This window comes from Babylonia areolata, chromosome 20 (genome assembly GCF_041734735.1).
Source record: "Babylonia areolata isolate BAREFJ2019XMU chromosome 20, ASM4173473v1, whole genome shotgun sequence".
In the NCBI taxonomy this organism is placed as follows: Eukaryota; Metazoa; Mollusca; class Gastropoda; order Neogastropoda; family Buccinidae; genus Babylonia; species Babylonia areolata.
The window spans coordinates 6,176,598-6,200,709 of NC_134895.1; the positions used below are offsets into that span (position 1 = coordinate 6,176,598).

The 24,112-nt window shown below is 44.3% G+C and overlaps 1 protein-coding gene across 6 annotated transcripts; it reads right to left on the reverse strand.

The window, feature by feature from the left end:
* Positions 1–54: 54 nt before the first annotated feature.
* LOC143294956 (dimethyladenosine transferase-like) lies at positions 55–24,111 on the reverse strand. Of its 6 annotated transcripts, none has more exons than XR_013056975.1 (14): positions 24,019–24,111; positions 23,545–23,693; positions 22,966–23,039; positions 20,339–20,425; positions 18,338–18,399; positions 13,193–13,286; positions 12,485–12,534; positions 10,557–10,680; positions 7,572–7,664; positions 5,767–5,831; positions 4,799–4,862; positions 3,450–3,556; positions 1,292–2,140; positions 55–1,258 (listed from the first exon to the last, which is right to left on the reverse strand). XR_013056975.1 is itself a non-coding variant. In XM_076606477.1 (13 exons), the coding sequence occupies exons 2-13, from the start codon at positions 23,600–23,602 to the stop codon at positions 2,098–2,100; spliced, it is 921 nt and encodes a 306-aa protein (XP_076462592.1). In that variant the 5' UTR covers positions 23,603–23,693; positions 24,019–24,111; the 3' UTR covers positions 77–2,097. The 6 variants fall into 6 exon arrangements, 1 of the variants encoding a protein (XP_076462592.1); XR_013056978.1 differs by having other exon boundaries at positions 55–840; positions 909–2,140; XR_013056976.1 differs by having other exon boundaries at positions 55–875; positions 909–2,140.
* Between the last annotated feature and the right edge of the window lies 1 nt (position 24,112).

Below are 24,112 nucleotides of genomic sequence, written 5' to 3' on the forward strand. Positions count from 1 at the left end.
ATAGTATGAGTGACATGTGACATTGCATGAACAATTGACAGACCACACAGATGATGTCATCATTCAGTGTTCTATTTCTGGCACATTATGTTATCAGTCAGTGTTCTACTCCTGGCACGGAACCAATCATTGTACAGTACAGTCTTCATTCCAACTGCTTCAGAAGAAAGGAAGCATCAGCAATACATTTTATCATGTAGCAATATTTCCTCTTTCCACAAAATCTGAATTGTCCAATTTTCATGAGCCCCTTCATACACACACACACACACGCATACAGATATACACACACACAAATGATTATAGTCCGTCTTGGGTACGAAGCAAATACACCAACAGACAATCAAACAGTTTGATGTACACACACACACACACACACCAGTACAAGCATACACTCAATCACACTTGCAGAACTGCAGCAAGCACATACACAACAAGAAATGTACACATGTCTCCACAAACTCCAACTGTCCCCCCAATTCCATAAGCTGCATGTTGTGATCCTCCAATCAAAGCACTGAGGAAGACGGAGCGCTTCAGTATCTGCTGGGAAGCCAGGAGGCAGAAAGAGGCTTGAGGAAAGAACATCCAAACCTGAGTCACCTGGCCTCCACACACAACGTCCAAACCTGAGTCACCTGGCCTCCACACACAACGTCCAAACCTGAGTCACCTGGCCTCCACACACAACGTCCAAACCTGAGTCACCTGGCCTCCACACACAACGTCCAAACACGAGTCTCCACACACAACGTCCAAACCCGAGTCACCTGGCCTCCACAAACAACGTCCAAACATGAGTCACCTGGCCTCCACACACAACGTCCAAACATTAGTCACCTGGCCTCCACACACAACGTCCAAACATGAGTCACCTGGCCTCCACACAACGTCCAAACATGAGTCACCTGGCCTCCACACACAACGTCCAAACATTAGTCACCTGGCCTCCACACACAACGTCCAAACATCAGTCACCTGGCCTCCACACACAACGTCCAAACATTAGTCACCTGGCCTCCACACACAACGTCCAAACATCAGTCACCTGGCCTCCACACACAACGTCCAAACATGAGTCACCTGGCCTCCACACACAACGTCCAAACATGAGTCACCTGGCCTCCACACACAACGTCCAAACATGAGTCACCTGGCCTCCACACACAACGTCCAAACATCAGTCACCTGGCCTCCACACACAACGTCCAAACGTTAGTCACCTGGCCTCCACACACAACGTCCAAACATTAGTCACCTGGCCTCCACACAACGTCCAAACATGAGTCACCTGGCCTCCACACACAACGTCCAAACATTAGTCACCTGGCCTCCACACACAACGTCCAAACATCAGTCACCTGGCCTCCACACACAACGTCCAAACATTAGTCACCTGGCCTCCACACACAACGTCCAAACATCAGTCACCTGGCCTCCACACACAACGTCCAAACATTAGTCACCTGGCCTCCACACACAACGTCCAAACATCAGTCACCTGGCCTCCACACACAACGTCCAAACATCAGTCACCTGGCCTCCACACACAACGTCCAAACACGAGTCACCTGGCCACACACATCGTCCAAACATTAGTCACCTGGCCACACACAACGTCCAAACATTAGTCACCTGGCCTCCATACACAACGTCCAAACATGAGTCACCTGGCCACACACAACGTCCAAACATCAGTCACCTGGCCTCCACACACAACGTCCAAACATTAGTCACCTGGCCTCCACACACAACGTCCAAACATGAGTCACCTGGCCTCCACACACAACGTCTAAACATCAGTCACCTGGCCACACACAACGTCCAAACATGAGTCACCTGGCCTCCTCACAGACAGGCTTCACGGCGTCCTGTGGCTGGAGGGTCCAGGTGGGGGGGAGAGACTGCAAGCTCCAGCTACAAGAATCGTCAAGAAATGGTGTTTAAGTAACCACAACTTGCGTCCATAATGCCAGGAATAAATCTGTTGTCCTTCACAGCATTAAATTAAACGTCCCACATCACTTCAACGCTGATCTCATGAGTCTTGTGTTCGACAGCATTTCCTCCGTGACCAGTGGGGGCCAGTGTTGGTGATCACATGAAGTGGATTCCCTCCGCGTTGAAATCGTGCAGGAGTCTGCAACACAAGATTTCCTCACTCCATCATTGGCCACAAGAATATGTCATCTGTCATTCTGTACATCTGAAAACATGAAACAGCAGAAATGAAGAAAGATCTCCCACCCACCGTTCTTTCTCCATTCCTTGTTTCCCCATTAAAAAAAGAAAAAAACAAAAACAAAAAAAAAACCCCCGAAAAACAAAAGGGCCTACAGGAAAGACAACAAGCAGCTGATACAAGTAACAGGCTGGAGGATTCAGTAAACCCAACAGGGAATGAAAATGGTTTTACCACGTTAGACAGGAACATGTCAATGACTTTTCGATGTATGATTCAGTGTAGATTCAGTGTGAATTAAGTGCATAAAGACTGAACACTACAGACTGTAAAAGTGTGAATGCCACAGACTGTATAAGTGTGAACACTACAGATGAAATGAGCACTACAGACCAAAACTGAGTAAAAGTATGAGACTAAAAGTATGAGCACTACTACAGACTAAAAGTGTGAGCACTATGGACTGTAAATGTGTGAACACTACAGACTGAAAAGGTGTGAACACTGTGAACACTACAGACTGAAAAGGTGTGAACACTACAGACTGAATGTGAACACTAAAGGTGTGAGCACTACAGACTAAAAGTTTGAACACTACAGACTGTACAAGTGTGAGCACTACAGACTAAAAGTTTGAACACTACAGACTGTACAAGTGTGAGCACTACAGACTAAAAGTTTGAACACTACAGACTGTACAAGTGTGAGCACTACAGACTAAAAGTGTGAGCACTACTGACTAAAAGTGAATACAACAGACTGCAAAGGTGTGAGCACCACAAACTGTAAAAGTGAGCACTACAGAGTAAAAGTGTGAACACTACTGACTGTAGAAGTGTGAACACTACAGACTGTAAAAGTGAGCACTACAGACTGAAAGTGTGAGCACTACAGACTAAAAGTGTCAACACTACAGACTAAAAGTGTGAACACTACAGACTGAATGTGAACACTAAAGGTGTGAACACTACAGACTGAAAAGGTGTGAACACTACAGACTGAATGTGAACACTACAAACTGTAAAGGCGTGAGCACTACAGACTAAAAGTGTGAACATTAGTGATTACAGACTAAACGTGTGAACACTACAGACTAAAAGTGTGAGCTCTACAGACTGTTAAAAAAGTGTAAACATAACAGACTGTTAAAAAGCATGAACGTAACAGACTGTAAACGTGTGAACACTGCAGACTGTAAAAGTGTGAACTGAAGTGTAAAAAGCGTGCCCGCAACCGACAGACGGCACAAAGTGTGCACAGTACGTACTGCAGAAAGTCGTCCTGGTCCATGGTCCTGGCGCGTTTCTTCTCAAAGCCGTTTCTCTCCAGCAGGTGGTTGATGGTGCTCTTCATGTCAAAGTCAGCAGGCACAGGCTGTGGGACATCACACAATGAATGACGTCAACAACAACGCTGACAACCACAAAGCACGACAACCACAACATCACTGCTGACAACAGGACAACCACACCTCACTGTCAACAACTACACCACCAACATTAACACCGCCACCGATGCTGACAACAGGATGAACAGCATGGAGTTATGTCACTGAAACTGGCATGGACAATGGAGCAACAACAAAAAATGCGAACCACTTCCTTTGTGAACATGAGAAACATGCAGATAAATGGGGAAAGATATAATCCGTGCATGCGTAAAAGATGAGCACATACAAGCAAAGAGGAGGAGAATTTTTTTTTTTTAAGCTAAAAAAGGTGGAGGACGTTATTGCTAAAGGAAAGAGATGTTGATGTTAAAATGAATAGGACAGTAATGCCATAAAGAAGTGGATGTTGATGTGAAACAGAAGAGGACAATAACGTTAACAAAATGGGGACACTAATGCTTAAAGTATGAGGCCCTTCATGCTAAAAGTGTAAAGTCACTAATGCTAAAAGATTCATTCTGATTTCAAACACTGACAGAGCTGTACCCAGGGGTGACTGCTATCCATAAAACTGCACTGTTGGTCAGGCCATGTCACCAACACTATGGTGACTGCTATCCATAAAACTGCACTGTTGGTCAGGCCATGTCACCAACACTGGTGACTGCTATCCATAAAACTGCACTGCTGATCAGGCCATGTCACCAACACTGGTGACAGCTATCCATAAAACTGCACTGTTGGTCAGGCCATGTCACCAACACTATGGTGACGGCTATCCATAAAACTACACTGTTGGTCAGGCCATGTCACCAACACTATGGTGACTGCTATCCATAAAACTGCACTGTTGGTCAGGCCATGTCACCAACACTGGTGACGGCTATCCATAAAACTGCACTGTTGGTCAGGCCATGTCACCAACACTATGGTGACGGCTATCCATAAAACTGCACTGTTGGTCAGGCCATGTCACCAACACTGGTGACGGCTATCCATAAAACTGCACTGTTGGTTAGGCCATGTCACCAACACTATGGTGACGGCTATCCATAAAACTGCACTGCTGGTCAGCCCATGTCACCAACACTATGGTGACGGCTATCCATAAAACTGCACTGTTGGATGGAACTGTCAGCAACACTAAACAATGACTGTGAACTGCATGACACTGATAATGAAACACTGTTCACCGAGGTAAAGTGACAAAGGTACATGGTACTCACAATGTTTTTCACTGAGCAATGAACTCTGTAGTTCTTCTCCAGCAACTCCAAGACCTTGGTGTACCTGAAATTTTACAAACGCACAGTCAGACTTTGTTGCACAAGGGTGTTTCTGAAATGTAATTTCAGGCACACAACACAACTTTGTCACACACTACTGTATCTGAAATGCTACACACACTTAAACTGTCACATATCAGTGTATCTGAAATGTTAGAGACTTAGACACACAGTCACACTTTGTCACACACTGGAAAAATGATGAGATACATTACTGCATCAGTTGATCCAAATATTTTCTCCTTCACTGTCACAAATGAGTTCTTGATGAATCAAAAGTTGTGTAAGCATTCCTGACCAGTGAACAAGACAACCGAACAATGATCTGCTTTCTACTGTTTTAATGTCATCAGGAACAGTCCGGTATTACTGAACAATCATTTGTCGTCAAAAACAGTCCTCTGTTGTAAACAACTTCAACAGCTACTGTAATAAGTCAGGTTACTTCTTCTTCTTCTTCTGTGTTCGTGGGCTGCAACTCCCATGTTCACTCGCATGTACACGAGTGGGCTTTTACATGCATGACTGTTTTTACCCCGCCATGTAGGCAGTCATACTCCGCTTTCAGGGGTGTGCATGCTGGGTATGTTCTTGCTTCCATAACCCACCGAACGCTGACATGGATTACAGGATCTTTAACGTGCGTATTTGATCTTCTACATGCGTTTACACACGAAGGGGGTTCAGGCACTAGCAGGTCTGCACATATGCTGACCTGGGAGATCGTAAAAATCTCCACCCTTTACCCACCAGGCGCCGTCACCGTGGTTCGAACCCAGGTCCCTCAGATTGAAAGTCCAACGCTTTAACCACTCGGCTACTGTGCCCGTCAGTCAGGTTACAACACTGCTCAATAAATACATACATTCACAAGTAATGGCCAAGCACACAACACACACACATTTTACCTGAACGATGCTCCAATGGTTTTGTTCTTTCGGGAGAAACAAATGCGAACCAGTCCATCCCATTCCTTGAAAAAGAGAACACATGGAAAACAAATACTGATTTAATATGAAAATAAAAACAAAACAGCAACCTCTTTTATGTACATGAAAACTCACGCCACAGGAAATTTCTCCTTACTGTTTACAAAAAGAGTAAGTGGACCGTAGTTTTAATGACAAAGGCATTTACACATCATTGTCACTGTCAGTTTAACTCACTCCGGACGACGGAACGCTATAGCATTCCTGACGTAAGGTAGCGTTCCAGACGACAGAACGTTATAGCGGTTTTGACAATTAAAAAATTTTCCATGTTTTCCTCATGGGGTAGCATAAGGATCGGAGCTACAATGGGCACTGCAAACGTGTCAAGCGTTGAATGGAAACTTTCTTCATGAGATTTCATAACAACACAGCAAGCCAGTGAGTTCATGTCCCCACATGACAAGCTAATCTGCATACGTATCGAAAATGGCGTCGCAGGCAATACAAGTGGAAATTTTTGGAGCAAACTAGATCACAACAGCAGCTTTTACCACTGCTAAAGTGACTGAAATGCTTCAAACTGAAGGTTTCGGCATCGACGAGGGTGATGAAAGCATTGAATAAAGAATCTGCAGTGAAGAAAGCTACCAGCAAAAAGGTACTGATAGTGTATAGCTTCTGAGAGCAGTAAAGAGGGAGGGGGGTGGGCGTTCACACGATGTGAGGAGAGGGGTCAGTGGGTCAAGTACAGTGAGTTTCATTCAGTTACTTTATGTTTTGTATTTTTTTTGTGATTTTTTGTCCTAACCATAACAAATGGGTCGTCTGTAGGGAAAAGCAAGGGAGAGAACTATTCGTCCAGAGTGAGTTAATAAACAACTGTAGCGGCTGAGAAAGGCCCAACACTGAGCTTATATCACAGACTGACATAAGTTTACATTTGGGCCAACAGCAAAGTGAGAGCTGTATTATCGATGGTTTCTCCAGTCAATGGGAAACCATTTACAACTTAGTCTTTTTGTGAAGGACTATGACTCTCAAACTAGGAGGCAAAATTGCACTGGCTCTTAGTGCTGCAGCCATGTGGGCTAGTTGGCCCTTGGGAACCATCCCAACGCCGACTATCCTAAAACCCTCTTGGTCGAGAGAGTGGGGATGTAACTTGGGCAAGACACTCTCCACTATAATCAAATTCTAGCCCAAATAGTTGGAACAGCAGTTGCCTCCTCTGCTGTTCTGATGGTCATAGTCGGACACGACTGACTATCATATATATATATATAGCGGCTGAGAAAGAAAGATGAACTGACTCAACAGGAGACTGGAGTCGCCTAACAACCACATATCATTCCCCCTACTGAAATGTTAGAGACCTAGACACACAGTCACACACTGGAAAAATGATGAGATACATTACTGAGAGACCCATGGACAAGACAGCAGAGAAAAAGCACACACAGAAAATACAAGTATCTAACAACTACTGGCAGTGTGCACGCCAATCACAAAACACTGGGTCTGTTGTAAGTTTCTCTAAACTCCAGCTGTTAAACTCCAAACAATGGGACTGTTGTTTTCTACTCTCCCACCCCCTCTACTCACACAAAACAAAGAATATGCTTGTAGATACCAATACAATCCATAATATGAAATTCTGCACAAACACACATCAACATGTTCCACATAAAGAAAAAGGTCTGTCAACACCATGAAGGTTCACCATCACCCACAGACACTGTCACAAATCAAACACAGCCCTGAAAAAAAGTTTTTCTGCTTACCTGGAAGTTAATTGGAGGAGGAGGATTCTTGGGTTCAATTCTGACGACGCTAGACTCCACCTTGGGTGGAGGGCGGAAGTTGTTCTTGCCCACCTGGAACACAGGGACAGGTGTCACCATGACATATTATCACACATCATGACACACCACAACATGACACATCACACATCAGGACACATCCTGACACACCATATCATGATACATCACACACCATGACATATCACATCATAATACATCATGACACATGACACATTATAAGACATCACACATCATAACACACAACACATCATGACACACCACAACACACTGTAACACATCATGACACACCACAACACATGACACACCACAACACATCCTGACACACCACAACACATCGCACATCATGACACACCACAACACATCACACAACACATCATGACACACCACGCCACACCACATCATAACATATCATGACACACCACATCACACATCATGATGCACCTCAACACAACACATAACAACACATGACACACCACACCACATCATGATACACCAAAACACATCACATAACACATCATGACACACCACACCACATAACACATCATGACACACCACAACACATATAACACATCATGACACACCACATCATGTCACACCACACCACATCATAACACACTATGACACACCACACCACATTACACATCATGACACACCACAACACATCATCGACACACCACAACACAACACATAATGACACACCACAACACATCATGACACACCACAACACATCACATAAAACATGACACACCACACCACGTAACACAGCATGACACACCACAACACATATCATAACACATCATGACACACCACATCATAACACACCATGACACACCACACCACATTACACATCATGACACACAACAACACATCATCGACACACCACACCACAACACATAATGACACACCACAACACATCATGACACACCACAACACATCACATAAAACATCATGACACACCACAACACATCACATAAAACATCATGACACACCACAACACAGCATGACACACACAACACACATCATAACACACCACAACACATCACATAACACATTATGACACACCACAACACATCACATAACACACCACAACACATCACACATCATAACACACCACAACATATCACATCACACATCATGACACACCACAACACATCACACATCACAACACATCACACAACACATCATGACACACCACAACACATCACACAACACATCATGACACACCACAACACATCACCACCAAGGGGTCAGGCCAGTCACTGTCATCAGCTTCACACAGTATATCACTTGGTAAATCACACCACAAGAATAATGAAGAAATATTCTGACTAGATACAGTACTTTGAAGATCCAAGAATGAAACTGACTTTGTGAAGAGAACAGGTGATAACACACAAATAGAAATACCATCCCAGACACTTTGGATATGGTAAGGATGTACTGCATGTTTGTCAAAGGGGTCACTGGGACATTCTAAAAATTCCCAGAACAAAACACGTAAAAAGAGCAAAAATCCTGCTTTCAGTCTCATGCCAGAATCATCTGCTACAGAGTTGATTCCCTTGGCTACTTCCTGACCAAGAAAACTTTATCAGGTATATGACTTTCCCCAGTGTTACTTTCATTACGTATAATGACTTTCCCCAGTCTGTTACCTTCATCAGGTGTAATGACTTTCCCCAGTGTGTTACCTTCATCAGGTGTGTAATGACTTTCCCCAGTGTTACTTTCATTACGTATAATGACTTTCCCCAGTCTGTTACCTTCATCAGGTGTAATGACTTTCCCCAGTGTGTTACCTTCATCAGGTGTAATGACTTTCCCCAGTGTGTTACCTTCATCAGGTGTAATGACTTTCCCCAGTCTGTTACCTTCATCAGGTGTGTAATGACTTTCCCCAGTGTGTTACCTTCATCAGGTGTAATGACTTTCCTCAATGTGTTACCTTCATCAGGTGTATAATGACTTTCCCCAGTGTGTTACCTTCATCAGGTGTGTAATGACTTTCCCCAGTGTGTTACCTTCATCAGGTGTGTAATGACTTTCCCCAGTGTGTTACCTTCATCAGGTGTATAATGACTTTCCCCAGTGTGTTGCCTTCATCAGGTGTAATGACTTTCCCCAGTGTGTTACCTTCATCAGGTGTATAATGACTTTCCTGTGTGTTACCTTCATCAGGTGAATAATGACTTTCCCCAGTGTGTTACCTTCATCAGGTGTGTAATGACTTTCCCCAGTGTGTTACCTTCATCAGGTGTGTAATGACTTTCCCCAGTGTGTTACCTTCATCAGGTGTATAATGACTTTCCCCAGTGTGTTACCTTCATCAGGTGTATAATGACTTTCCTCAGTGTGTTACCTTCATCAGGTGTAATGACTTTCCCCAGTGTTACCTTCATCAGGTGTAATGACTTTCCCCAGTGTGTTACCTTCATCAGGTGTATAATGACTTTCCCCAGTGTTACCTTCATCAGGTGAGTAATGACTTTCCCCAGTCTGTTACCTTCATCAGGTGTGTAATGACTTTCCCCAGTGCATTACCTTCATCAGGTGTAATGACTTTCCCCAGTGCATTACCTTCATCAGGTGTATAATGACTTTCCCCAGTGCATTACCTTCATCAGGTGTAATGACTTTCCCCAGTGCATTACCTTCATCAGGTGTATAATGACTTTCCCCAGTGCATTACCTTCATCAGGTGTATGACTTTCCCCAGTGTTACCTTCATCAGGTGTAATGACTTTCCCCAGTGTTACCTTCAACAGGTGACATGATAGCTAGTTATGGGAATTAGTCAAATCTGAAATACAAAATTATTGTACTGATTTCGGCAAAAGTTTAGGATGTGATCAAAGAAATGAGAGAATAAAAATGCGAAAACGACGGTTTACAACTTTCAGTAGTAAGAGAAGCTGAGAATGATAATTAGCAAGGTAAGTCTGTTACCTTCATCAGGTGGTGCACCTTGGCCAGCAGCTGGGTGTTGACCGACAGACGACAGTACAGCTTGTCTCCTGGCTGGGCCACCAGTCGCTCCGCAAACTCCTGCTGGAACATCAGGATGGCTGCCCTGTGCACACACACACACACATGAATGAACACACACACATGAACGAACACACACATGCACACAGACAGACACACGCACGCACACAAACATACACACACACACACGCACGCGCGCACACAGACACACACACACACACACGCACACAGTGTTAGCATACAACACACAGATAACCAAGGTTCATACTGCAGTTTACACATCATGCCATGACTTGTATAGGTGTACACACACACACACACACACAAACTGTATTACGTGAAGGTCAGGAATCTGTCCTCTTCTTCCTCTTTATTGTGAAAACAGACGCATGCTGATTGCAGTGTAACTTATACATCCACATGTCCTAAGGTCTCCTGACACGAAAACTGTGCAGCACACAATCAACACAAACCAGACTGTACTCACCAAAAGAAGGGTCTGTACGGCACACATTCAACAAAAAGCAGACTGTACTCACCGAAAGAAGGGTCTGTACAGCACACAATCAACACAAAGCAGACTGTACTCACCGAAAGAAGGGTCTGTACAGCACACCATCAACACAAAGCAGACTCTACTCACCGAAAGAAGGGTCTGTACAGCTCACCATCAACACAAAGCAGACTCTACTCACCGAAAGAAGGGTCTGTACAGCTCACCATCAACACAAAGCAGACTGTACTCACCGAAAGAAGGGTGTGTACAGCACACCATCAACACAAAGCAGACTGTACTCACCTAAAGAAGGGTGTGTACAGCACACCATCAACACAAAGCTGACTGTACTCACCGAAAGAAGGGTCTGTGCAGCACACAATCAACACAAAGCAGACTGTACTCACCGAAAGAAGGGTCTGTGCAGCTCACCATCAACACAAAGCAGACTGTACTCACCGAAAGAAGGGTCTGTACAGCTCACCATCAACACAAAGCAGACTGTACTCATCGAAAGAAGGGTCTGTGCAGCTCACCATCAACACAAAGCAGACTGTACTCATCGAAAGAAAGGTCTGTACAGCACACCATCAACACAAAGCAGACTGTACTCACCAAAAGAAGGGTCTGTACAGCACACCATCAACACAAAGCAGACTGTACTCACCGAAAGAAGGGTGTGTACAGCACACCATCAACACAAAGCAGACTGTACTCACCGAAAGAAGGGTCTGTACAGCACACCATCAACACAAAGCAGACTGTACTCACCGAAAGAAGGGTCTGTACAGCACACCATCAACACAAAGCAGACTACTCACTGAAAGAAGGGTCTGTACAGCACACCATCAACACAAAGCAGACTGTACTCACCGAAAGAAGGGTCTGTACATCACACCATCAACACAAAGCAGACTGTACTCACCAAAAGAAGGGTGTGTACAACACACCATCAACACAAAGCAGACTGTACTCACCAAAAGAAGGGTCTGTACATCACACCATCAACACAAAGCAGACTGTACTCACCGAAAGAAGGGTCTGTACATCACACCATCAACACAAAGCAGACTGTACTCACCGAAAGAAGGGCGTGTACAGCACACCATCAACACAAAGCAGACTGTACTCACCGAAAGAAGGGTGTGTACAGCACACCATCAACACAAAGCAGACTGTACTCACCGAAAGAAGGGTGTGTACAGCACACCATCAACACAAAGCAGACTGTACTCACCGAAAGAAGGGTCTGTACAGCACACCATCAACACAAAGCAGACTGTACTCACCGAAAGAAGGGTCTGTACAGCTCACCATCAACACAAAGCAGACTGTACTCACCAAAAGAAGGGTCTGTACAGCACACCATCAACACAAAGCAGACTGTACTCACCGAAAGAAGGGTCTGTGCAGCAACAGTTTGAAGACGAAGGGGGATGAAATCTGCAGCAAAACACCAACCACAGGTCAATCAATGACTCAACATCATACGTCAGTGTTCTGTGGGTTATGGAAACAAGAGCACATCCAGCATACACACCCCGGAAAACAACAGTATGGCTGCCTACACAGCGGGATAAAAAATAAACAAATCCCTAATGCACGTAAAAAGTTGCATGTGTGTGTGTGTGTGTAGTGTATTTGTCTGCATATGTGTATCTATATATCTGTGTGTGAGTGTGTATGTGTGGCCTGTGAGTGCCTGTATGTCTATAATGTCTGTATCTAAGAGGAAAAGATGAACGCCTATCTAGCAAACAGGGTAAGCACAGCACAACTGCAGACAGCACAGCAGATACACACTGACTGCCATGATGACAGACACACACTGGTTGCCATGACAACAGACACACACACTGGTTGCCATGATGACAGACACACACTGGTTGCCATGATGACAGACACACACTGGTTGCCATGACAGCAGACACAGTGGTTGCCATGACAACAGACACACACTGGTTGTCATGATAACAGACACACACAAGGTTGCCATAATGGCAGACATATATACTGGTTGCCATGACAACAGACACACACCGACTGTCATGAGGACAGACATAATAATGTACTGGTTGCCATGACAACAGCAGACGCACACCTGGTAGGGCAGGTTGGCCACACAGACGTTGAAGAAAGGGAGGTCAGTCTTCAGCACGTCACCAATCATCATGTGCAGCTTGCTGGACAGGGGCCTGTCAACACATCGCACACATTGCACATGTCAACACACACCACATGTCAACACACCACTTACATTGCACATGTCAACACACATCACATGTCAACACATTACACACACTGCACATGTCAAGACACATCACATGTCAACGCATTACTTACACTGCATATGTCAACACACATCACATATCAACACATTACATACATTGCACATGTCAACACATCACTTACACTGCATATGTCAACACACATGTCAAAACATCACACACATTGCACATGTCAAGACAAATCACATGTCAACACATCACACACAGCACAACGTCAACATATCACTTACATTGCACATGTCAACACACATAACACATGTCAACACATTACAATGTCAACACACATCACATGTCAACACACACGTTGCACATGTCAACACACATCACATACATTGTACATGTCAACACATCACACACACTGCACATGTCAACACATCACACACAAATCACACATGTCACACACTGCACATGTTAACGCATCGCGCATATCAACAAACATCACAGTTTCACACACGTCAACAAACATCACACATGTCAACATACATCAACACACATCACAATGCCAACACACCACATACATTGCACATGTCAACACACCAAGCACATGTCAACAATCACATACATTGGACATGCCAACAAACATCACACTTGTCAACAAACATCACATGTCAACGCATCACACACACATTGTACTTGTCAACACACATCACACGTCACCACATTGCACACATCACACATGAAAACACATATCACATGTCAACACACATCACACATGGCAACACATCACACATGTCAACACACATCACAAGGCAACACACATCACATGTGTCAGCACACATCCTAATCAACACATGCAAAACACTAGGCCAGTACAACTACACACAACCACATCAGCATATGTATCAATGTTCATGCTACGTGAGCATTGACACATGGCACTCCATGAACTCCCATGTCAAGAAACATCAGTCAGTCTGAAAGGTTCACATGACGGGCGCAATAGCCGAGTGGTTAAAGCGTTGGACTTTCAATCTGAGGGTCCCGGGTTTGAATCACGGTGACGGCGCCTGGTGGGTAAAGGGTGGTACCAAATTTCTCCAGTTGGAGATAATAAAGTTATTCTTATCTTATCTTATCTTATTTTTACGATCTCCCTGGTCAACATATGAGCAGACCTGCTAGTGCCTGAACCCCCTTCGTGTGTATATGCAAGCAGAAGATCAAATACGCACGTTAAAGATTCTGTAATCCATGTCAGCGTTCGGTGGGTTATGGAAACAAGAACATACCCAGCATGCACACCCCCGAAAACGGAGTATGGCTGCCTACATGGAGGGGTAAAAACGGTCATACACGTAAAAGCCCACTCATGTGTATACGAGTGAACGCAGAAGAAGAAGAAGAAGAAAGGTTCACATGTGGGGGATCGGGAACATTGCCTCTGCAAACAGCGTCAGTCAAGGTGTGTGACTTTCCCCGGTGAAGGTGGTGCAACCCTCTGAAGCATTCTTTCTTCTTTTTTTTTTTTCCCTAAAAGGCCTCAGCTACATGGAAGTCCACAGAGCACATCTGCTCTTCATTCCTTCATTTAACTCACTCCAGATGAAGGGCCCCGTTCAGGACTCTACTGTTCACATCTGTTTCAGATGAAGGGCCCCGATCAGGGACCCACTGTTCACATCTGTTTCAGATGAAGGCCCTGATCAGGGACCACTATTCACATCTGTTTCAGATGAAGGGCCCCCATCAGGACCCTACTGTTCACATCTGTTTCAGATGAAGGGCCCCCATCAGGACCCACTGTTCACATCTGTTTCAGATGAAGGGCCCCCATCAGGACCCTACTGTTCACATCTGTTTCAGATGAAGGGCCCCCATCAGGACCCACTGTTCACATCTGTTTTAGATGAAGGGCCCCGATCAGGAACCACTGTTCACATCTGTTTCAGATGAAGGGCCCCCATCAGGGACCCACTGTTCACATCTGTTTCAGATGAAGGGCCCCGATCAGGGACCCACTGTTCACATCTGTTTCAGATGAAGGGCCCTGATCAGGGACCCACTGTTCACATCTGTTTCAGATGAAGGGCCCCGATCAGGGACCCACTGTTCACATCTGTTTCAGATGAAGGGCCCCAATCGGGACCTTATATAGTTTCAAATTTTTGGAATGGCACCTAATTTCCATAATGATGTTATGAGCTAAGAATATCTAAACAGACATTTCCACTCTCTACTGTGACCAATAAATGCAGTGTGTGTTGCTGTGCTCACGAGCAGGAGAGTTATTTTTGCGGTGACTGGTTCACGTGAACAGTGCGTGTCAACAATGGTGTCTGACCCAGTTTCATCTCAGTCACAAGGCAGACAACAGAATTAGACAAAGGGGCCCTATCATGGCTATATGACATTCTGAATTTAATCTGTTTCAAACACTTTGTGCTTTCCTGGATTCGTTTACAAGTCACCGTGTGCAAATTTCAAACACAAAATATGGATACTTTCATCATCTCACTGCATGATAGCATAAGACGGAAGAAAGTTTTACATTTTGTCCCCAACTCACTCATTATGTTACTGATCAGTTTGAAAGTTTTCAGTTCATAAATTCTAACATTTGTTTTTTGGCGATTTTATTTCTTACCTATACAAATGGGTCGTCTGTGGGGAGCTAACTGGCCGTGCTAAGTGAGTTAACTGAATGAATTATTCAGTGAATTTCAGACTTAAAAAACAACAACAGAAGAAGTGGTTTAAAAGAAGGAATCTCACTGTGTCAAGGGATGCAGTATTTAGGAATATACAGAAATAGCATTGACTGAATACAAATTAAAAAAATAAATAAATAAAAGACCAACCCAACTGTTTAACCTTTCCCGTACGTCGTGGGTGTGAAATCACCCAGACAAGTGTTTTTGCTCTGTAACTCAAGTAATATTGAAGCCACTTCCACATAATTTCATGACTTTGTCCATAATATAGTTTACTACATATCCACTGAACATTATTTTCTTTTATACATAAACAAAGAAGTTATTAATCAATTAATGTCCCAGTACGTCGTGGGTGTGACGACACCCATACTCCCAAAGAATAAACCTTGCACGCCGTACGTCGTGGGTGTGGAGCCACCCATGCAAAGCTTGCGCGCCACGCGTTGTCGACATGACGTCACTTGGGCTCGCTACAGAGAGAGATGAGAGTGACCTTGTCTTTTGTTGATCGTATCCCGTTTCAAGTCTGCGGCAAGTTTTACTCTAAAGTTGTAACTAATTTCAGAAAACAATATTTATTGCACTAGATATCTTCAACAATATTGAATGAACTGTTTTTCTTGTAGAGAATGATCGGGAGCAACTGATTGATAGCTTTTTATCTAGTTGGAATTAAAGTGCCTTTCTAAGAACTGGATATTTTTGTAAGTCTGAAATCAACTGATCTAAAATCTAGTTGATATAGAAATTTTATTCTTATCCTAATCTGTTCAAAGTAGAGAAAACCCGACTATGGCTAAAAAAAGAAAGATAGTTGATATAGAAATTTTATTCTTATCCTAATCTGTTCAAAGTAGAGAAAACCCGACTATGGCTAAAAAAAAGAAAGAAAAAAAAATGCCAGCCAGCCAGCCAGGAATGCCGAGATAGGGAAGGGGGGACTGATACCAGGCTGTTGCTGCTATGTTAGGGCATCTGCCTTGACCGAAAGAGGATGGGCGTGTAGCCGCTAAAAACAAAACAAAACCAACAACAAAAACAACACACACACACACACACACACAAACCAAAAAAAAAACAAAAACAAAAAAAACCCGTTTTTTGTAAGTAACAACACTCTCTTCTCACGGGCAAAACTTATTCACAATGCGCCTGGTCAAGCACTGGAGTAAATAGCCTACACGCACAAGTGGAAACTGCGCATGCAAGTCTGCTGAAGAAAAGTCAAATTTGCTTTACGGACAGGTGTGGGTTACTGTGCACCCACGACGTACGGCAAGGTCTTATTTCTTCAGTGAAACCATGGGTGCCTACACACCCACGACGTACAGCGAAGGGTTAGTTCGTACACAGAAACCATGGGTGCCTGCACACCCACGACGTACAGCGAAGGGTTAGTTCGTACACAGAAACCATGGGTGCCTGCACACCCACGACGTACAGCGAGGGGTCATTCCTTCTTAGAAACCATGGGTTTCTGCACACCCACGACGTACGGCGCGCAAAATTTTAGGCGACGTACGGGAAAGGTTAATATTGCAGACAGCATTAATGTATGTTCCTCCGGCAAGGAGAATGCACAAAGATAAAAGAGTGGATGGGTCTGAAAGGGGTGTGATGTGACAGGGGGGGCACAGCTTGGATGGGTCTGAAAGGGGTGTGATGTGACAGGGGGGACAGCTTGGATGGGTCTGAAAGGGGTGTGATGTGACAGGGGGGACAGCTTGGATGGGTCTGAAAGGGGTGTGATGTAACAGGGAGGAGGGGGGGGCACAGCTTGGATGGGTCTGAAAGGGGTGTGATGTGACAGGGGGGCACAGCTTGGATGGGTCTGAAAGGGGTGTGATGTGACAGGGGGGACAGCTTGGATGGGTCTGAAAGGCGTGTGATGTGACAGGGAGGAGGGGGGGGCACAGCTTGGATGGGTCTGAAAGGGGTGTGATGTGACAGAGGGCACAGCTTGGATGGGTCTGAAAGGGGTGTGATGTCAAAGGGGGGGGTACAGGTTGGATGGGTCTGAAAGGGGTGTGATGTGACAGGGGGGGCACAGGTTGAGTGTGTTCCTTTCTTCTCTTGACATGCTGTGTTTGCACACATACACACACACACACATACACGCTCACACACACACACATACCTACACAGACACGCACACTCACACACAGACACTCGCACACCCACACATACCTACCTTAGTACCTACACACACACCCACCCGCAATTGCACACCCACCCACACACACTTGCTGAACACTTCTCTCTCTCTCCATACAGTAAGCACAATGACAGACATGGGTCACTCACGTTCCCTGCACTCGTTTGTGGACTTCCGCTGCCATCCTGGGGTCCACCTCGCATGCTATCACCTGTCACACATCATCATCATCATCGTCATTGTCATCATAACTCATCATCATTATTGTCATCCACCTCACACACTATCACCTGTCACACATCATCATCACTGTCATCATCATCATCCACCTCACACACTATCACCTGTCAAACATCATCATCATCATTGTCACCATCATCATCATCACTGCCATCATCATCATCATCCACCTCACACGCTATCACCTGTCACACATCATCATCATCATCCACCTCACACACTACCACCTGTCAAACATCATCATCATTGTCATCATCATCATCCACCTCACACACTATCACCTGTCAAACATCATCATCATCATTGTCATCGTCATCATCCACCTCACACACTATCACCTGTCAAACATCATCATCATCATTGTCATCGTCATCATCCACCTCACACACAATCACCTGTCAAACATCATCATCATCATTGTCATCGTCATCATCCACCTCACACACTATCACCTGTCAAACATCATCATTGTCATCATCATCATCCACCTCACACACTATCACCTGTCAAACATCATCATCCACCTCACACACTATCACCTGTCACAAGTCATCATCAGCAAGATCACACCATTCATGACAAACAACATGGTGATGAGTATGATCATGATACAAAAAATAATTTTACATGCTATTACTATGTCATGACATTATGAATTTCAAGCTGTTACATACAGAACAAGACTTTACATGCTATTACTATGTCATGACATGATGAATTTCAAGCTGGTACATACAGAACAAGACTTCACTTCTCAATCTCTGCCCCCACTAACATCCATCCCTTTCACACAGAACTGCAATAAAATAAATGCATATTATATACAGTTATACAATTTAACACAAAACGAAGACGAAGAAGAAGAATGACTGAGGACAGTATGGTGATTGTTCATTCAAATTTCCATCAGTATGATATCATTTCTTGGCTTGTTCCTCTTTGGTGAGGAGAAAAGCAACAACTAAATAATCAAACACACAAAAACAAATTAAAACAAAAAAAAATGTTCGGATCCATGTCTAAATCATATACAAGTTCCCACTGACCCCAGCGGCTGCATGATGATGCCCTGACCATGAAGGGGACAGGAGGGGGAGGGGGAGGGGTGAGGTGTTTGAGGAAGACATGCCCTGACTGTCATGGAGATAGGAGGGGGTTGAGACAGAGGAGGGAGGGGGAGGGGGAGGGGGGAGGTGTTTGAGGAAGACATGCCCTGACTGTCAGGGGGATAGGAGGGGGTTGAGACAGAGGAGGGAGGGGAGGGGTGAGGTGTCTGACTTTGAGGAAGACATGCCCTGACTGTCAGGGGGACAGGAGGGGGGTGAGACAGAGGAGGGAGGGGAGGGGTGAGGTGTTTGAGGAAGACATGCCACGACTGTCAGGGGGATAGGAGGGGGTTGAGACAGAGGAGGGAGGGAGGGTGAGGTGTTTGAGGAAGACATGCCCTGACTGTCAGGGGGACAGGACAGGGTTGAGACAGAGGAGGGAGGGAGAGTGAGGTGTTTGAGGAAGACATGCCCTGACTGTCAGGGGGATAGGAGGGGGGTGAGACAGAGGAGGGAGGGAGGGTGAGGTGTTTGAGGAAGACATGCCACGACTGTCAGGGGGAATAGGAGGGGGGTGAGACAGAGGAGGGAGGGGGAGGGGGAGGGGGAGGGGGGAGGTGTCTGAGGAAGACATGCCACAACTGTCATTGGGACAGGAGGGGGGTGAGACAGAGGAGGGTGGAGGGGGAGAGGTGAGGTGTTTGAGGAAGACATACTATGACTGTCAGTATCAATGACTGTCAGGGGGACAGGAGTGGGGGGGGGGAGGAGAGAGAGAGAGATAAGGGAGGGGTGAAAGAGGTAGAGGACTGAAGGAGTGGAGGTAGGAGAGAGGCAAGGTGTGTGGTGTGTAAGACATCTCACCTTTTTGGTTTTCTCCAGCAGCTTCACTGTCATGTTGCCTGTACCTGGCCCCACCTCCAGTACCGTGTCTGTGGAGAACAGTCCTGCCTGTAAACACCACAACTCAGTGATACTCAAAGGGAAACTTTCTGAGAGAAAGAAAGCAAAAAAGAGAGGGGGGAGTAGAGAGAGAGGGGGAGGGGGGGCAGGAGAGAAAGACAGAAAGAGAGGAGGCAGGAGAGAGAGAGAGAGAGAGAGAGAGAGAGAGACAGAGACAGAGAGAGACAGAGACAGAGAAAGACTCAGAGAGAGAGAGACAGAGAGAGAGAAAGACTCAGAGAGAGAGAGACAGAGAAACTAGAGAGAGAGATTCAGATTCAGAATCAGATATTTTATTCATTTAAGGCATTAGCCCCACATGAAGAGGGGCAAAAACATATTTGTATAATCAAACCAAGAATTAAACAAGCACCACAGGTCCTTCAAAAATAAACACAACACACACACACACACACAAATTAAGACACAATTGTCTCCCTTAACTGAAATGCTTTATGAAGGTACAATGCTAAATTTTGAATAATGCTTTCATTATTAGATCAACAGATGCCATCAGTAGACCCAGACAGAACAAGCATGGCTCTGCATGATATTTCTTTAGTATGAACGTCACATGAAAATCATTTAGCACAGGGCACACCAAAACAAAGTGGACTTCATCTTCAGTTGAACCTTTGCACACTGGACACAGCAGATCAGAATCTTTTTTATATCTATAGCGATAAGAATTAGTATTAATTTCTGAAATACTGAATTTAAATCTTGTCAAAACAGATCATAAATGTCGATCAAGATTTAGCAAAAGATAGCTTTTCACTGAATGCATTGAGGTATATATACTATGTACAATTCAAATCTTTTACTTTACCGGATATGGCTTTCCCAACTTTGCCATCCGCTGTCTATCAGTCGCTGACGAAAAGCATGTACAAATGCATATTCTTCTCCCACCCCTTGATAAACCCATGCATATCCTAGCCCAAGTTCAAATAGACATGTTTGTATATTAGAAGCCCAATTAATGTTCCCCCTTATATCTAATACAGCTTATTGTAAGCCTTTCTTGGTAGTCTGTCATTATTCATCCTCAGCAACTTTAACCAGTACCTGATACATCTTACTGCAGAATTTATATAAATGGGGTATCTATCTGTCTCTCCATATATTACATAATTTGGCGTTCTCATATTAACTCCAAGAAATTTTTTGAGCGCAAACAAATGTACGGACTCACAGTGTACAATGGCTTTCCTGTCTAAACCCCACAACTCAGAGCTATATAAATTATAATGTAAACCATTCACATTCCATGACAAAAAGGAAAATCTACGTAAACCATTCACATTCCATAACAAAAAGGAAAAGCTACGTAAACAATCTGAAGAACACATCCTGTCCATTCCGAACAACAGACTTATTATTTACAAACAGACTGATACTATGTTTAGCATTTGTATATACGGCAGAACTGTTGTAACCCACTTCCATGTTATCATGCGGGACATTATGTGACACAGCATTTGTACACGTGCCTGAGCTGTCATCATATTCATGCTGAATGGGACATTTCTCATACTCAACATTTCCACGTGCCCTGCACGAAGTATCGGTTCGTGGCCTGAGCTTTCAAGGGGAGTTTTCTGGTGTCAGAGTAACTTTTACTTCCTTCTTAAAAAGATCCTCCACAATATCTGTTTTGACACAGGGCCGGCCAAAACACTATTTTACTTCTCTCAGAGATCCATGAGAATCCAGTGCAAACTTCTTGCCATCAATAAAGAGATGGTCATGCACCATGCAAACCAGCTTTCCATCATTCCTGGCTTTTTTCAAATGTGGAGTTAACTGGTGTTGGATCTCATGGACTCTCTGAGAAAAGTCCTCGCCATCAAAAATGTTGGTTCCCTTGAGCTTTTCTTTTACTTTTAAGATTTGGACTTTTTGCTTGTAGTGGGAACAACAGGCAATAATGGGGCAGTCGGGTTTCGAACCTAGCCGATGAACACGTTAAAACTCAACCGTGTCTGACAGCTCAAACTTATCTGTTACCAGGTCCGTAACCAAACCCTCACAATCCTCACTCGTCTTACTCTCCTGTTTGCCAATCCCATAAAAAATCAAATTATTCCTTCTGGATCTGTTCTCCTGATCATCACATTTCCTTTTGAGATTGTTTACTCTAGTGTTCAGATCATCATTTGTTTGCCGAAGGATGTCATTCTTGCGATGTGGTTCACGCACTTCGTCTTTCAGACGACTGACCAGTTCGTGCAGCACTCCATACTCCTGACAAAGATGACCAACATCCTCCTTTACATCATCTAGTTTTTTGTTCATGGAAGTGTTCATGCTGGTCAATTCCTGAATACTTGACAACACATCAGCCAGTGACGGGTCCTTTGAAGAGCGAGATGGATGGGAAGTAGAAAGCCAAGTCTGCCACATGCTACTCGAAGACAAAGAGGAGCCAGCATCAGGGAAGAGAGAGAGAGAGAGAGAGAGAGAGAGAGAGAGAGAGAGAGAGAGAGAGAGAGAGAGAGACTAGAGAGAGACTAGAGAGAGAGAGAGAGAGGAAGGTCAGGTCCCACCTTCTCAACCATGGCTGTGACGATCATGGGGTTCTTCAGAATGTGCTGACCCAGTCCTGTGTTGAACTGGATCCCTGAAACATTGCATAACACCCATCCTCGTAACTGTCTTTGTGCACACTGTCAATACATGTCTGTAATGTGGTCAATACACATCACATTGTGACATCGTCATATACTGTAACTTTTGTACTTGATCTCCAGAGCTACATTCCACTATTATTAATAACACACTGTACTTGCAGACTGGCAGCAGCAGTATCACTGTCAAATTTCATATAATCAAAATATGGACTTGAAAAAATTCAACTTACAGTTATATAATGTCAATTGTCATCATCATTTTGCTAGGAAACCTAACCAAAAAATACAAAAAAGTACCAAAAAGTACAAAATCATATTTCACCATTGTTTGTATTAATTTTAATGTTACCCACCACATCTGCGACATTTCATCAAAAGCTACATAATGTACATTAAAAAAACATTGCAAACACACACACACACACACGCACACATACACACACACTGACACTCACACAGTCATGACACACTGACAGTGACATATGATACACGCACCTTGTTTCTGTATTTCTTGGTGTTGCCTGGACTTTTTGGCTGCCTTGACCTTCGGCATTTTGTTGACAGGTATTTCACGAGACTGTTACAATGTTGATGACTAGAGTCCACACAGCAAATCGCTGATCACCCAGTCACTGTACTCTTCACTGAAACAAACAATGCACTGTGCAGTGTCCACCATTTCCCCCGTGAAACCAGAGCGAACTGCCACGCCCTGCAAATGACGCACATCTTTAGACTATATTTACAACCTACCAGACCAGTAGCAAATTACTATCTAAAGGGTTTTACTTTTGGTAGTTTATTTTAGCCACGACATTTACGAACCCCTCACACTCACACGAGTCACAGGCAAGGCCCATACGAGATAGGCCTGGTCTTGAATATTTAGTATTTAAGGACAAGAAAGTAACAAATAAAAAACACAACATCTTCATTTTCCCAACTGTTAAATGACGAACAATATCTTACCTCGAAAATAATCTTATCCCTTTGCAAACTTCACAAAGTTGTTGATGACGTTCCGATTATTTTCCACAACACGTGCAATATGCTGGAAGAGTAG